The following is a 14,733-nucleotide window of genomic DNA, read 5'->3' as shown; positions in this document are numbered from 1 at the left end:
CAGTGGGGCTGCGCCCCTTAAGGCGAGAGATTGCTCTTAAGAGAGATTTCAACTAGACAAACACAAAGTAGATGAGAGAGAGAGAGAGGCGAGAGATTGCTTTTAAGAGAGATTTCAACTAGACAAACACAAAGTACATGAGAGAGAGAGAGAGAGAGAGAGAGAGAGAGAGAGAGAGAGCACTCAAGAAGACAAACATAAAGGAATAACTAAGAAGGGCATGATTGCACGAATGAAGAAAAAAAGCCTTTAAAAACTTTGTTTTCCTTTCAATTTGAAGAAAAAGTGGATGTCAGATTGGCAGCACCACGCTCTGCTGCGTAGCATACAAAGGTGGCAATAAGACTTTCAAGTTAGTGAAAATAACTTTTGATATCGGTCATGCAATGATTTTATAAGCTGGAAAGGTGTCAGCATGGTATATATTGTTAGCATTTTTCTGCATAAGTTCGGCATTATCATCAGCATCATCCTGGTCGTGGTGATGATGATCATGATGGGCAACCACCCCTAGTTGAGCCGGATTGGCAGGCTGAGTGACCATCTCTATGAGGTCGAGATCCTTGCTCAGTTTAGTAGTACTGTCTATGACTGTACTATTGACATGGTTAATATGATCATAGCAGCTGCCACCATCTTTGACAATATGATCTTCCTGGTTATCTGCATTCTCATCATCACCATACTTGGCATCAGGCCACAGTAGGAGTGACTCCTCCCTGTTGAATTTAGCACCCGCATGATGGCCATGGCCACTGACACTCTTCACAATGCTGCTGAGATCTGCCCCTCTGTCATTGCCAATTGCTGCTAATTCCAGCTGCTGCTGGTGTCCACACCCCCCTCCCCCACACGAGTTTGCAGGTGATATTAGCCCCGGTATCTCCGATCTATTGAAAGAGTTGCAGACATTGTTGTTAATGTGATCAGCACCAATGCATGAAGCTGGCCATCCATTAATATGGGCATTAGCTGTACTGTGCTGAACGATTTCAGCTAAAATCTGATCACTGCAGTTAGAGTTAGCTGCGGTCTTAATAATGCCGTCCATGTCTGGGTATGATGGTGCTTTCGCAAAGAGAGTGCTATGATCATAATTAGTATACCACTCACTTGCAGTAGGTGGTCTCTGGTAATCAGCAGCAGCACTGTTCCAAGCTGGCTGCATGCTGGCCGGCGCTGCAGACTGAGCAATAAGCTGGCTCCAGTAGGACTGCAGGGGGTATAGGCCATTGCTCAGGTGGAAAGAAGAATTAGCCTGATCAGTGGTACTAAGCAGCAAATTACCATGGTTATTGACTCCCTTGACAAGGTTAGTGGAACTGGTGAGTTTCATGAGGGCCTGATGCATGTGGTCAAGCTCCAGCTGCTGGGGAGGGCCTGCTGCAGGAAACTGGTGATCCATGTGATGATCAGAGAAGGAAGTTCTGAGTCGCTTTTGAGCAGAGGCTGATAATGGAGGAGGATGATGGTGATCAGGGGGAGGTATATTGATAGAAGGGCATGATGGTGATGGTTTCTTGCTGATGTGATCGGCCGGGGGGGCGGATGTAATGAGATTGATGGCTGCTGCTGCACCATGAGGGGAGGGATGGATGGTGCGGCCGCCATTGCTGGCAGCTGAAGTGTGAAGCAGCTGGTTGTGGCTGCCATTGCCGGATTTGGACTTGATGTCCGGGAAGAGCATCTGCTGATACTGGCGCAGCACAGTGGAGCCGCCGTCGAGGCGCTTGTGCTTCTTGCCGTTGTCCTGGCGGCGCAGGGTGGCGTTCCAGTGGTTCTTGATGGCGTTGTCGGTCCGCCCGGGCAGATGCTTCGCGATCTCCGCCCACTTGTTGCCATGGATCCTGTGCAGCTTCACCATCGCCTCCTCCTCCTCCTTCGTCCAGTCATCGCGCTGCACCCACCATTCCCAAAAAGGAAACTCAGCCTATACACTACTGCAACCATCCATAGTCTGAATGAAAAAAGCATCACACTCTAAAAGCATAAAAATAGATAATTATGAGGTTTAATAAAACTTTTTGTGTAATTTCTCACGAGAAAAAACTAAAAAATATCTAGCTCACAGTGATGCTTTGCTGTGCGTGTGTATAAACCTTCAACCTTAACAATCTGTAGGGTTTTTCCTTATATTTTCCAGGTTTCATATCATCTTATAACCAAACGGGCCCTAGCTTCTAAAATAAAATTAAATATTGTAAAAACCTCTCTATTACAATAAAATCCTTAAAATGTAAAGTTGAAAGACCTCTCCAAAAATTTCAAGGTCTTTTTAAAATTTCACAATTTGCTTGACGTTAAGCCTCGATTGTTAGTGAACATAGGAAAGTTGTCTAGTTTCATAAGAATTGTTATAAGCATGGAAAAAGACCAGGTTTAGTATACTATTATTATTTCTAAACATGACAATCATACTAGTAGTCTTCACAAAATAATGTCTCTTTATGTGTTTTCCATGGCAAAAATCTCAAAATTCTAGCTAAAAATCCACTTTGAGAAAATATGCCATTTTTTACAAAAAACTAGAAGAAAATTGGTCAAAGTCCAAAGAAAATTCAAGACAAAGAAACTAAAGAGAACTTGTCCAACACGAGCTCTTTCTTTTTTTTATCATTGGTCTTTTTATGAGTATTCATTCATAGCCTTAGAAACAACCTAATAGTTTTGGAATGGAAGGTTTTTCTAATGTTTTTCATAAAAGAGAGTCTCTTTCATGTGAAAATAATATTAGCCTACCATAAGTATTTACAATGCCATGGTTTGAAGACCTAAAGGGCTTTAGTCAAACCTCTATAGGAATTCTTGAATACATATATATTTTTCATAGGTTTCTCTATAATAATTAGAATTCCCTAAACAAAAAATATGCTCAATTAATAAAGCCGTTCTACCAACATAGCATAGGATCTCTAAATTGCAAGATTAAAAATAGCTCTAAACCTACCTTAGAGTTACAATCATTATAATATCCCAATGCTTGATTCTTTCCTCATCAAACTTTCATTGATCATCTAAGAAAATAGTTCTCACATAGTTCAACTCATTAAACTCTATAGATTTGACCTGCTTACTCAAATCGTTCCAAAGCTTTTAACTTTCATGCACTTCCAAAGGCATATTAAGGTATTCCTCCCTCATATAGTAATTGTTGAGGGTGCAACTAATTGGATTTCTTAATATGTCTTGGAGCCAATGCATTAGTATTCTACAAATGGAAAATAATTTTCTAGGATACTTGTCTTGGCTTTGGAAAATGAAACTTTTTTGGCTATTGAAAGTCTTACACTAATTATTGAGGGTGCAACTAATTGAATTTCGTTAATATGTCTTTGAGTCAATGCATTAGTATTCTACAAAATGGAAAGCAATTTTCTACAATAGCTATCTTGGCTTTGAAAAATGAGTCTTTTTGGCTACTGAAAATCTTGCACCCTCTATAAATACTAGACACAATGGCCTTTAAAACCACCAATCTAAGTGTTCTAGAACATAACTACAATTCGAGCCTCATTTGAGCTTAGTACATGTTTCATGAAGTCCAAAATTTGAAGGGATTGGATGAGAGATTGAGCTAAAGTGCTTCTACATAAGTCTCTCAATAGTGAAATCTTACATTTATTATTGCCATATAATTTTCTTACAAGTTTCATGATGGCAACCTATGTTTTGAAAGTAATTTGAACTTGTCTTTTCTTTCATGCTTTTCTTTTTTAAGATCTAGAATCATCTTCTTTATCTAGATTGTTTGCAATATAAGTGTATTTCATCTAGTTTCATACATTTGATTATTCAAACGAGGCTCCATTACAATGAGAAACAAGCACACCTCTATCAGCCATTAAACAAGGTTTAGAAACACTCGCTTTGAATAGAAAGCTTGAATCATGAGGTACCCATTCTCACACATGAGACTTGGGTATGCTCAAATTGGCCCCCTTCTGCTTTATAAATCACCACTTGGTGGAATGCAAAATGATTTCACATAATTAATAGAACAAACCATCACATTTCACTTGGCTTGAATTTTGTCATAATTATCTCTTAGGGCAACACATATCTCCTTCATATTCACAACTTGACATGATACAATTTGCATGACATCTTTAGTCTACAAGTATATGGTAAAAGGGCTTATTATAAAGCATCTAGAGATATTCTAAGCAAATGTTCACATGAGTATTGTCATTATCATTAACATTGCATGGTGTCAAAGCACAAATACAATATACCATGTCCCAAACTCATCCAAAATGTGACTTAACAATTAGACCTTTGGTAGATAATTGTGAGGTTGCAGTTTCAAGTCTTGTTAGATACCTCATTTGGGTGACTATGTTCACATGGTTGGACATAAGCCCAAGTTCTTTCACCAAACAATTCCCCATGCTTGTTCAGTTACCCAAGAAGGAACAAACTAATCATCTTTATCACTACTCATTTAACTTCTGAGCAATCCTCTTTATGCATGAGAACACCATCAACATGGCTCTTGCCTTCCTAGACTCCTAGTAATACATGGAGGGGACATATCCCCTCATGCACATTCAAGTCTATGTGTCATTTCCTTTTTTGAGACAAGGAATAACATTTTGTGTAATCTATGATTGCTATAATTTAAACAAATTAATAAGTTGAGATTCATGTATGCCAAAAGTAAATCTAACCAATTAATTAATGAAAAGAGCTTCAAAACTTTGCAATTTATGTTAAAATACAACTACATAGAACCAAATAAGTACTTACTAGTAGTAAAAGGCATCTCATCTATATAGAAACAAAAAAATGTTGATCAATATTACAAGGAAATCTCTTGATTATTCCCCTCTTGATCATTATATGAGTTCTTACCACAAAGACAAGGCTAGTTATGATAGTAATGATCCCATTACCTTTGGCACATCACCTACAAGAGATTCTTTTGTAGGAATAATCTTAGCACTCATTTTTGTTCAATTAGCTTGAGGCTTGCATTAGTAACAAACCATGTCCATTGATTGCATACAAAGGTGATCGTTATGAAAAACCCCAAGCATGGAAATAGTTGTGAAGTAAATAGATAATTTTTTCTTTTAGAATTACTGTACCTTTTCAAACCCTCCTTTTAATATGCTACATTTTCCAAAGTGAATTTGTTTACTTGAGTGAGAAAGATGAGGATTTACACTCGTTAATCCTCAACTTAAAAGTGAATAATGGTATTATATTTCATATAATCAAGAATGCATGGAAAAGTATAATAAGATTTTATGAGGTTACCATCAAACTCTATATGCACACTCTCCATGTGATCAAGAGCAATTTTTGTGTACAAATGGCTCTACTAAAGCCTCATTCAAAGTAAAGGCTAGTAAGGATTTGAAAACCAATGTCAATTATTTTGGTTGAAATCAAGGAATGCATACTAGAAGATCCTTACCCAATGTATCAAATGCTTATAAAATAGAAATTACTAATGACATTGAGAACACTTTAGTTATTGTTGCCTAGCATAGGTATGGCTTAGGCTAGGCATAGACTATGCACATGCTATGCATACACAAGCTAGACTAGGCATATGCTACACATACTAGGAATAGTCTAGGCATAAGGTAAGCAATTGTTGGCTAGGCATGGGGTATGCATAGGCTTGGCTACGCATGGATTCAAGCTATAGGCTTAGACTAGGGCTAGCCATACACTAAGCATATGCCAAGTGAAAGATAGGCTAGTCTAGGCAAAGGCTTTATAAAAGGTACCAACAACCAAAACTTAGAAACTCACAACATGTATTCACCTTTTTCGATATCACTAGGGCAATGTTATGTGAAAAATTTGGTGGCATTATGCAAGCTTCAAAAAGAATGATGGGATTGTAATTCAAGTTTATCAATGCATGCTTTTATATTATAGGGAATATGCTACTAACTTGAATATGCTTAGGGATTACTAGGTTTGTTGATAATTTGCAAGTTAGTAATAGTGGAGTGACACTTTTGGATGGAGCCTTCTCATGTGTCCATAGTAAACTCATGTATATGCCAATAGAATATGATACACAAAATTTTAGACTTGGAGTTGGATGGGGTTTTCTTCATAGCATGTGCTACTTGTAGCTCTTGGTGGGGAGATCCTCGTGATCATCCATGTCATGCATTTCCCATAGAACAAGCTCCACATACATCATCAAGGCATCAACATTCATGATGACTATTCCATAGTAGATATACTTGTACAATGTATACTATAGATTAGCTCTATCATTACATGAGGCATTTTAGCTCCAATGTTTTCTTTGTAATTCAAGCTAAATTCTAGGATTAGAATGTATATGTAAGCCTATCAAAATTTCCTAAATAGACAAATAAATTTTTTGCAATTGTTTGTAACATTTTTTAATGTCTTATTGAATACAACATTGCATTGAGCTTTACAAATTTTTAAATGTTCATTGAATTCACTATGCTATACTTCTTATAACTAATACTAGTCTACATCTATAATGAAGGACTCCCAAACCTAGGGGGTTCTTAGTTGCAAGATTACACCTTTATTTTGAGCTCCATTTCTCTATCTCAAAGCTCCCTAGTATTTATTTTTTAAAAAAAGAGTGTGTCTATATCAATGAGTATATGCATGCTTAAAATGTAGTTTAGACACATACAATTGAAAGACATAAGCCATTCATTGCATGTATTAGCATTGTGATAGCTTCCAATATGTCAGAAGATGCATATAGTTGTGACTAGAACCCCTTTTCTATATAGTGATTTGGCATTCTTATGCTAATGGGAATAAAGATGTGCATGTAGCAATCCTTAGATACCAGTAGGTCTCTTAGAGACCAACTCTATGTAAGCTTGAACAAATCATTAAATGTATAGGCAACCTAGAAATGTACTATTGCATGTAACCACATGATTTGTGGTCACTTCATAAGTACAATACTAGCTCAAATGACTACAATTGATTAGTATAACAATATCACTATATCAACAAAACATGGTTATTTTATGAACCTTGTAGAAACCATCAATAGCTTACATATAAGGAATGCATATTGGAGACACAAAATTTATCCATATTGGGATTGCCTCAAGCAATATAAGAAACACATGTATTTTATTACCTTTAACTTGAATCTTCCTCTTCATTGCTTCTTCGAAGATTAGTGAAGAGCACTAAATGAACACATGAGATTCTAATTAGAAAAGGCTACTATTTGTATGCATTTAAGAATTCTTAAAAATTCTATGTACTAAATCTTCATGCTATATTTGATATATCCACATTTTCTCCTTTTAAGGTTGGATAAACTTGGATTGGCATCAACTTCTCTTATAGCATCCATAATCTTTCAAGCTTAAAGGAAAGAGAATGTTTACTACTTTCTTGGTATGTTAATAGAGCTCTATGATTTAGAGTTATTATAGAGTTGAACTTAACATTTACTTTCGTGTGGAAAACTTAACATGTGTATGAATATAAACTAAGTGGATTAGCAATTAAGGTCGGTACCTTGCATATGATGGCTACCTCTACTTTATTTCATTTGGCAAATTACATGTTATACTTGGTATCTAGGGGTTCAATATATGTACCTCTTCTAGTCATGATATGTGCTCAAGGCTAATCTAGGAGCCCCTTATATATAAATAACTCATGTCAATAAAGCACTCTCTTTTGTTAATAAATGTGTAAACAAACCCCATTAAAAAGTATCCTTCTATTGATATACATATGGTGAGTATAGAGATTTTGTGCAAGATCAATTAAAATGATATTTTTCAATAGATTGCACATTCATTAGATCAATAGATCAAAGAATGACATAGATGTCTAGAGGGAATGAATTAATCATACAAGCTTTTCAGTAAATCCTAGTAGCAATATGGAGAGGGAAATAGATTTCTAAAAGGAATGAAATAATATGACTTCAACAACAAGATTTTGATAGATGAAGCTTTTTAATAGATCATAGATTTGCTCTAGGAATAAGAAGGAAACATATGTCTAGAAAAGGATGAGTCATACCAAGCAAAGACATGATTTGAAAGGGAGTTTGACGCAACCAATTTTGGAAAAGTGTAATGTAACTATTCTAACACCTAAGCCTTAATTTGGGTATATGTATTTTTCTTATTGATTATACAACTTGGCAATGTGAACTTGGATATGTGATGGTAATGCTTAAGGTTTGAATTAAGCCCCAAAAGTTCTTTACCCTAGGATTGTGAATCCTCTCTATTTTGGCCATCTTCAATGCCCCTTGAATGGGTCATGACTTGTGTAATTAAGGGAATATGGCTCCCATGTGGATCGACATTGTCAAGTAAGAGGCTATTGGGTCATTCATCTTCTTGGTGCTATGCCTTAAGCACACACTTTTCCTTTAGATAGAGTCTCTTCCATCTCCTCATGCATGCGAATTCAACAACTTTTGAGAAGTCAAAAGTTCTTGAAACAAATGAGGTGTATCGATGTAGTGGTAGAAGATGAGAAAATCTAAGAATATGCATTTAGAACTAGTATACTTGCAAACATTAGATCCAAAAGTGTATTGGTTCCAAGTCTCCTCAAGTAGAATGTCTTTATAGTTATCATATTAAGATGCCATTGTTCATTGAAGTACACCCAATTCAACATTCATAAGTTAAAGCACCATTAACTATTTGAATTGTGAAATATGATAGTACCACATTTACATTAGAACACTTGCTAAACTTTTTAAGGGTACTACATATAGGCGGCCTATTCTATATAATGTGTGAGGGCTAAAGAATGTGTCATAGAAAGGCTCACTTTAGGTGCTACAGTTCAACAAAGTCTAACAAATACCCCATGTCGCAACACTTTGATTTGGGAAGGATATCTATGAATTGCATGCAAATTATTACTTGATGGGAACAATTATAAGAATTGTTGAAAAAACCCCACTATAAACCCCATAGTACGAATCACAACAACATGATGAGATTTTGTGAGGGATCAAGGACCATGCACCTGGTTAAGTATGGTTGGGGATAGGCTGTGCAACCCCTACCCCTAGTAGCACCTAGCTAGTTATGTGGTGCCTCTTAAGTTAAAGCTCATGATGTTGAACACTATATGGAAAAACAAGGGAAAAGAGTCCCTTTTTAGGCACGGGAGAATGTCTAAAAGTTCTTGTGAATTGTAGTGCAGAAGTTTTGTTCGTGATAGAGACTGATTAGCTATGATAGAGAATGATTCAAAATAGCTATGGAGAGAGAGAGAGTGTGTGTGTGTGTGTGTATGTGTGTGTGTGTGTGTGTTCATAATAATAATGTAGACATTATGCTCTTACCTTGATGTCTGGGCGGAGGTGGTTTTGGTAGCGCTCTCTGCATTGCTTGCCCTTGCGACCAGGCAGGTGGCTGGCTATGCGAGACCAGTGCTGGTGCCCATGCTTCTCCACTAGCTCACTCAGCTGCCTGTGATGCATCCACCACCACCCAAAACATTTTATTATTTTAAGGAAATTTTAAAAACAGAACACGAAAACATTATTCGTTCCCGCAACGATTTCTCCGTCCAGATTCTACACCGTGTATTTAAAATAGTTAAAGTTGAGCACGAGGACTCGAGGAGAGGCACTTAATTATTGGGATATACTAGTGGCTAGTCCTGTCACCTGTCTTCTTCGGGAGTCCATTGTCCTTTGATAGTCTGCGTCGTCGTACTCCTCTTGCATGAACTAGTCTCGTGGTCTTTGCTTAACTGAGGATTAGCAGCTCGATTGAACACTTTCCTGCCACCCGCCGTCATGTAATATTGCGCCATATTATTAGTGTTAATAACCCCATTATCGCTTATATTGGCAGGAAATTTGTTGTTATTATTATTAGCAGTAACCAGATGGTTGATTACAGTATCGTTGATGGCAGGAAACTTATCGTTGTTATTAGCAGTAATCAGAATATGGTTAGTCACAGTACTACTGGGTTGCGACGACCTGGGGCAGGTGGTGGAGATGAGCTGGCCGTGGTGGTCAAAGAGGGCTGGGAAGGCGCCAGGTGGCAGCTGGGGATTGGGGAGCAGCTGGTGGCCGGGGATGTGCTGGCAGCTGAGGATTGGGCACTCGCCGGCGGAGCGGTCGTAGAGGATGCGGCGGAGCTCGTCCAGCTGGCGGTGCCGCTCGTTCTCCTTGAGCTGCATGTCCAGCAGCTGCACGTCGTGCAGCCTGTCGCTGCAACCCCTGTAGCTCCCCCAATCAAATCCCGCCTCGTACCCCCCCTCCGCCACACACCCCGAGCCACGTGTCCCCCCGCCGTCCATTATCATCGACGCCGCTGACTCCGCCGCTGACCCTTGATCCTCCTGCAGTTGCAGCTGCTGCTCTAGCCTGTATAAGCTCTCATTCAGCTCTAATTCTAATCCTCTCTTTATCATCATCGTATGGTCATCATCTCCCTCATTCTGCATCCCTTCAGGGTCTCCATCGCCAGCCTCCATGCTTGAACTACCGATTCTGCAGCCCAGCCCGTGGACCATCGCACGATCTCCTGATCCCCTACGGGAGCTCCCTTCATTCATCTGATGCAGGTTTATGCTCGCATTCACATCATGATTCACTATGCCCTGTGCCAAATCCCTCTGACAATGATCTGTCTGCTGATTAACCAAGAGAGACGGATTAACTTCTTGCCGTATAACTGTTGCATCTAAGGAGTAAGAGTACTGATCTGCTTCGTGCTTCAAATCCATGTTACTAATGTCACTGTTACCATGGTCCTTCACATCAAAAGTGCCCATGAAGTCTGGCTTCATCAAATTGTTGGTAGAGCTGCACCTGGATAAAGTAGACTCCAAACTCCCTGTTAGGTTTCCAAGCAAGTCTTGGAAATTCCCCTCCATGGATATATCATGATCAGGATTATTTATGTTTGGCCTGTCTAAGCTTGCCGCTGTCTGCAATGATTTATTTCCCATAAGTAGCTCGCTGATTAACATAGTATTACTGGCCGATGCACGTGGATCTAATTTCTCACACAGTGCCATCTTCTCTTTACTTTTCTTCCCTCTTCTTGGCCCCCTTACAAACAGGGTTTGTTCTATAACAGGTCCCTTTGGCTCAAATTTGCAAGCTTCCACTTGTTCCGAGTGGGAACTAGCTGCATGTCCATGTACTTGTGGTCTCTTTCTCTTGCCATATTGATCTGAAACCTGGGTATCAGCAGTTTTAATGCTCAACATAATGTGAGTAGGACCTTCAGCGTATTCATCTTGTGCTAAACCTTGGTAACCACGATCATTCTGAATCTTCAGATGGTTCTGATCTGATGTATTGGAAAGGGGCATTGATATCACTGACGACTGTTGCGATTGCGAAAAGGCCCCTGGTATATCACCACCTACATCTAGGATACTGACAGCATTTGAATCTGTGGCTGGTGAGGAATCGGTTATGTCATTTTGACAAGCTAATTTCATAGTTGGATTATATGTTGTACTATCCATCATGATGTTATGATCAGAGGCCCACAAGAATGTAAGAGCTGCAGATGGAGATAACTGCAAGACAAAGTTGATGTTTGACCTTAGCAAGGACATATCAGGAGAGCGATCATTCAGCAGAAGAGGAAACATAAGTGATAGTTTATCTAGTCGAGATAGTTTTGACCTAATTTTGTAAGTTTGAGCCTATGCACAGTACATATAATCATGGGTTAACCAAAGATGTGATTCTGCAAATACAAGTTAACACTAGTGAAATTATTGCAGCTGTCTCCAAGATCTTCAGCATGGTTACAGCGCTTTTCATCATGATTAAGATTTCATGATGGGTGTAGGGATAGGACGACATGTAAATATGGCGGGACGCTGTAGGCCTCAATCTTATTTGTTCGGTTCCATTCATTGAAGGCATCACATGTAATGGCTTGTATATGTTAGTTGGTGAAGCTGCAAAAGCATGTTTACCGGGCCTGTAGGCGAAGGAGTGGTCTCATCATCTTTGCTAATGGTCGACAGCAGCATTTTTTCCTCTCAATATGCTGTGGAGGGGAGCTTAAAACTCTGAAGCGCTCTCTCCAGCTGTATATTTACTGCAAAGGATGATCGTAGGCATCATAATACTGAGAAGTGTGCTCAAGATCCGAATTGAAGTAGCCGCTTGGGTCGAGCTAATCTGCACCAAAATAGAGAAAGACAAAGCAAAATCCCATGATGAATACTATTAACCTGATCAACTGCCTTACATAAGAGCATTTGCACAGTACTCTTACGTCTCCGTGAGAATTATGTCGAGCAAACAAGCAGTTAAATACACACTGAAGATTAGGTCATATAAAATGTTAGAAACAAGAAGAAAAAGAAAGACGAGGGGCATACCAGTTGGACTTATCCTTGAGTGGTTAGAAGAGAGAGAGAGAGAGAGGAACATGACAGCACTTGAGCGCTTAGAAGAGAGAGAAGATGACAGCACCTGTGTAATTATAGTATAGTATTTTAGTTAAGGAGAGCTGGAGATGACACTGAAATAAGCAAAACCGATAAGACCCACGTTAGAAAGACTGATTAGTAGCAGCAGCAGCAAAAAAGAGGCACTATAGAAGAAGACAAGGGACCAAGGGTGGGAGACGAAGAGGCAGGAGAGAAAAAATTATGGGGTTAAAGCCTCTCTCCGACAGGGTACATACCATTCTGTCCAGACACAGGCTCTCAGACACTGTGAGAGAGAGAGAGAGAGAGAGAGAGAGAGAGAGAGAGAGAGAGAGAGGGGGGGCAGTGGGCACAGTCTGTGGGCCAGCACTCAGTCAGTCCAAGTCCACACACGCTGCCCCCCCAGCTGCATCGCCGCCGTCGATCCTGGCCCCATCGGACGGCCTGGGCTCCCTATCGTTGCGACGGTTGGACTTCCCCCACTACCCTCAATTTAATTTGCAGCCCCAAAGGCATGCAGCCAGGCTTTTTGCCGGGAATGAATATCTTTTTTCCTTTTACAGATTGGGAAATGCATTAAATTACCGCATAGCTTCGGTAATACAGTCCTCCAGGCTCCCGGGCCCCGGCAGCCAATTTGGAATTTCTAATCTGATTTTTTTTTCTTTTGCTTGACAGAAAAATCATAACACAGGATGCGCATTGTGTGCGATGTGGGATCATGGAGCCACAATCCTTACAAAAGAATAACTCTACTCTCTCTCTCTCTCTCTCTCTCTCTCTCTCTCTCTCTCTCTCAACATAAGTTTCCATGGTGCTCACGGGCCACATGCATTCCATTCAAATTTTCAAGGAGATGGCTCCACAAAGTTTACAAACGTTAGTAATGATGTCCAAGGAAAAATATATTTTTACTAAATTTGAGCTATAATGCTTCATTGTAGCTACTTGCTGCCTTGTTAGCCGGGCTTAATAATCATGAATGATGAAGAAGAGATGGCTATACCACTAGCCTATTTACGCCTCAAACTTACTACTTCAAAGGAAGTCCCAGTAGATGCTCTCATTGACAAACACTCAGATTCCAACACCTTAGTTTATGAATTTTGGCATCAGGTAGGACAACCCTCATTGGTGTCATCTGACACAAAACTAAACCCTATGGACGCTTACCTTATTCAATGCACAACAAATATAAATTGATGATAACCATTGAAACAAAAAGCATCCCAATGATATTCATGTACTTCCCAATTGAGGCAATGTGAGATGGGAAATTTTACAAGGACCCTCCTTCAAACACAAGACCTAGTGTGTCAGGTCAGTTTTGTTGAGCAACTCATTCACCTAAACCTTCCAAGAGCTAGAGTAATCTCTACTTTTAGCAAGGGGGAATTGGCTGATAAACAACCATAATCAACTACGCATGTGCCAGCTATAGTGCCAGAAAAACAAAAAGAGAGCCTATTGAAGGAACTCACACTAGCCCAAATATTAAACCCTCATTGGTGCAATTTGACACAAAACTAAATCCAATGGAGGCTTACCTTATTCAATGTTGGGCCAATATAAATTGATGATAACCATCAAAACAAATAGTATACCAATGATATTCTATGTATTTCCCAATGAGATGATGTGGGATGAGAAATCTTAGAAGGACGCTCCTTCAAACACAAGACCTAGTGTCAAGTTAATTTTTTTGAGCAACTCATTCTCCTAAACCTTCTAGGAGCTAGAGTAATCTCTTCTTTTGGTAAGGGGGAATTGGCTGATAAACAACCAAAATCAACTAAGCCTATGCCACCTATCATGCCAAAAAAACAAAAAGATAGCCTATTGAAGGAACTCACATTAGCCTAGATAAACATCTCATACCAATCATAGCAATTCAAAAATTGTGCAACATCACTATAATTCACACAAAACATGAACCTATCCAACACCATGAACATTTAATGATTAAACAAATTAAACCTTGACATCATACCCCAACTTGATTAGGCATTGTAATATTTCCGCAACTGCGTACCGTAAATATTGACGTCCCGCACACGACGTAAACCTTGTGCAAAGGTTATCTCTTGCATTGAAATTATTGGCAGTGTAATGTGTGACCCGCACGCGTGAAATGGGATCCTCCGCATTGGTAAATCAAAATCGGGAGTTCAAAACCGCAAGTCTCACAAAAACACCCTCTTGGGAGGGGCATTTTGAGTAATTCAAGGCAAATTTTTTTATTTTTTCCCATTTTCCTCCAGCCGATGCATGGCTGGAGAAGGGGGAGTGTGGGGAGGATGGGGATATGGCAGACGTGGCCTGCATGGGGGGGGGAAACCCATGCAAGGGGGC

General features: G+C 39.5%; 1 protein-coding gene across 1 annotated transcript; it reads right to left on the bottom strand.

The window, feature by feature from the left end:
- Positions 1-292: 292 nt before the first annotated feature.
- LOC148041692 (uncharacterized) lies at positions 293-12,512 on the bottom strand. Its single transcript, XM_087695696.1, has 5 exons — positions 12,331-12,512; positions 11,920-12,127; positions 9,632-11,511; positions 9,305-9,431; positions 293-1,897 (listed from the first exon to the last, which is right to left on the bottom strand). Exons 2-5 carry the CDS (start codon positions 11,974-11,976, stop codon positions 380-382), a joined length of 3,582 nt encoding a protein of 1,193 aa, XP_087551822.1. The 5' UTR covers positions 11,977-12,127; positions 12,331-12,512; the 3' UTR covers positions 293-379.
- Between the last annotated feature and the right edge of the window lie 2,221 nt (positions 12,513-14,733).

The sequence above is a fragment of the Lygodium microphyllum genome, chromosome 1 (genome assembly GCF_053477565.2).
Source record: "Lygodium microphyllum isolate KBCC chromosome 1, Lygodium_microphyllum_v1.1.10, whole genome shotgun sequence".
Classification (NCBI taxonomy): domain Eukaryota; kingdom Viridiplantae; phylum Streptophyta; class Polypodiopsida; order Schizaeales; family Lygodiaceae; genus Lygodium; species Lygodium microphyllum.
This window is presented reverse-complemented; position numbering and strand designations above follow the sequence as displayed.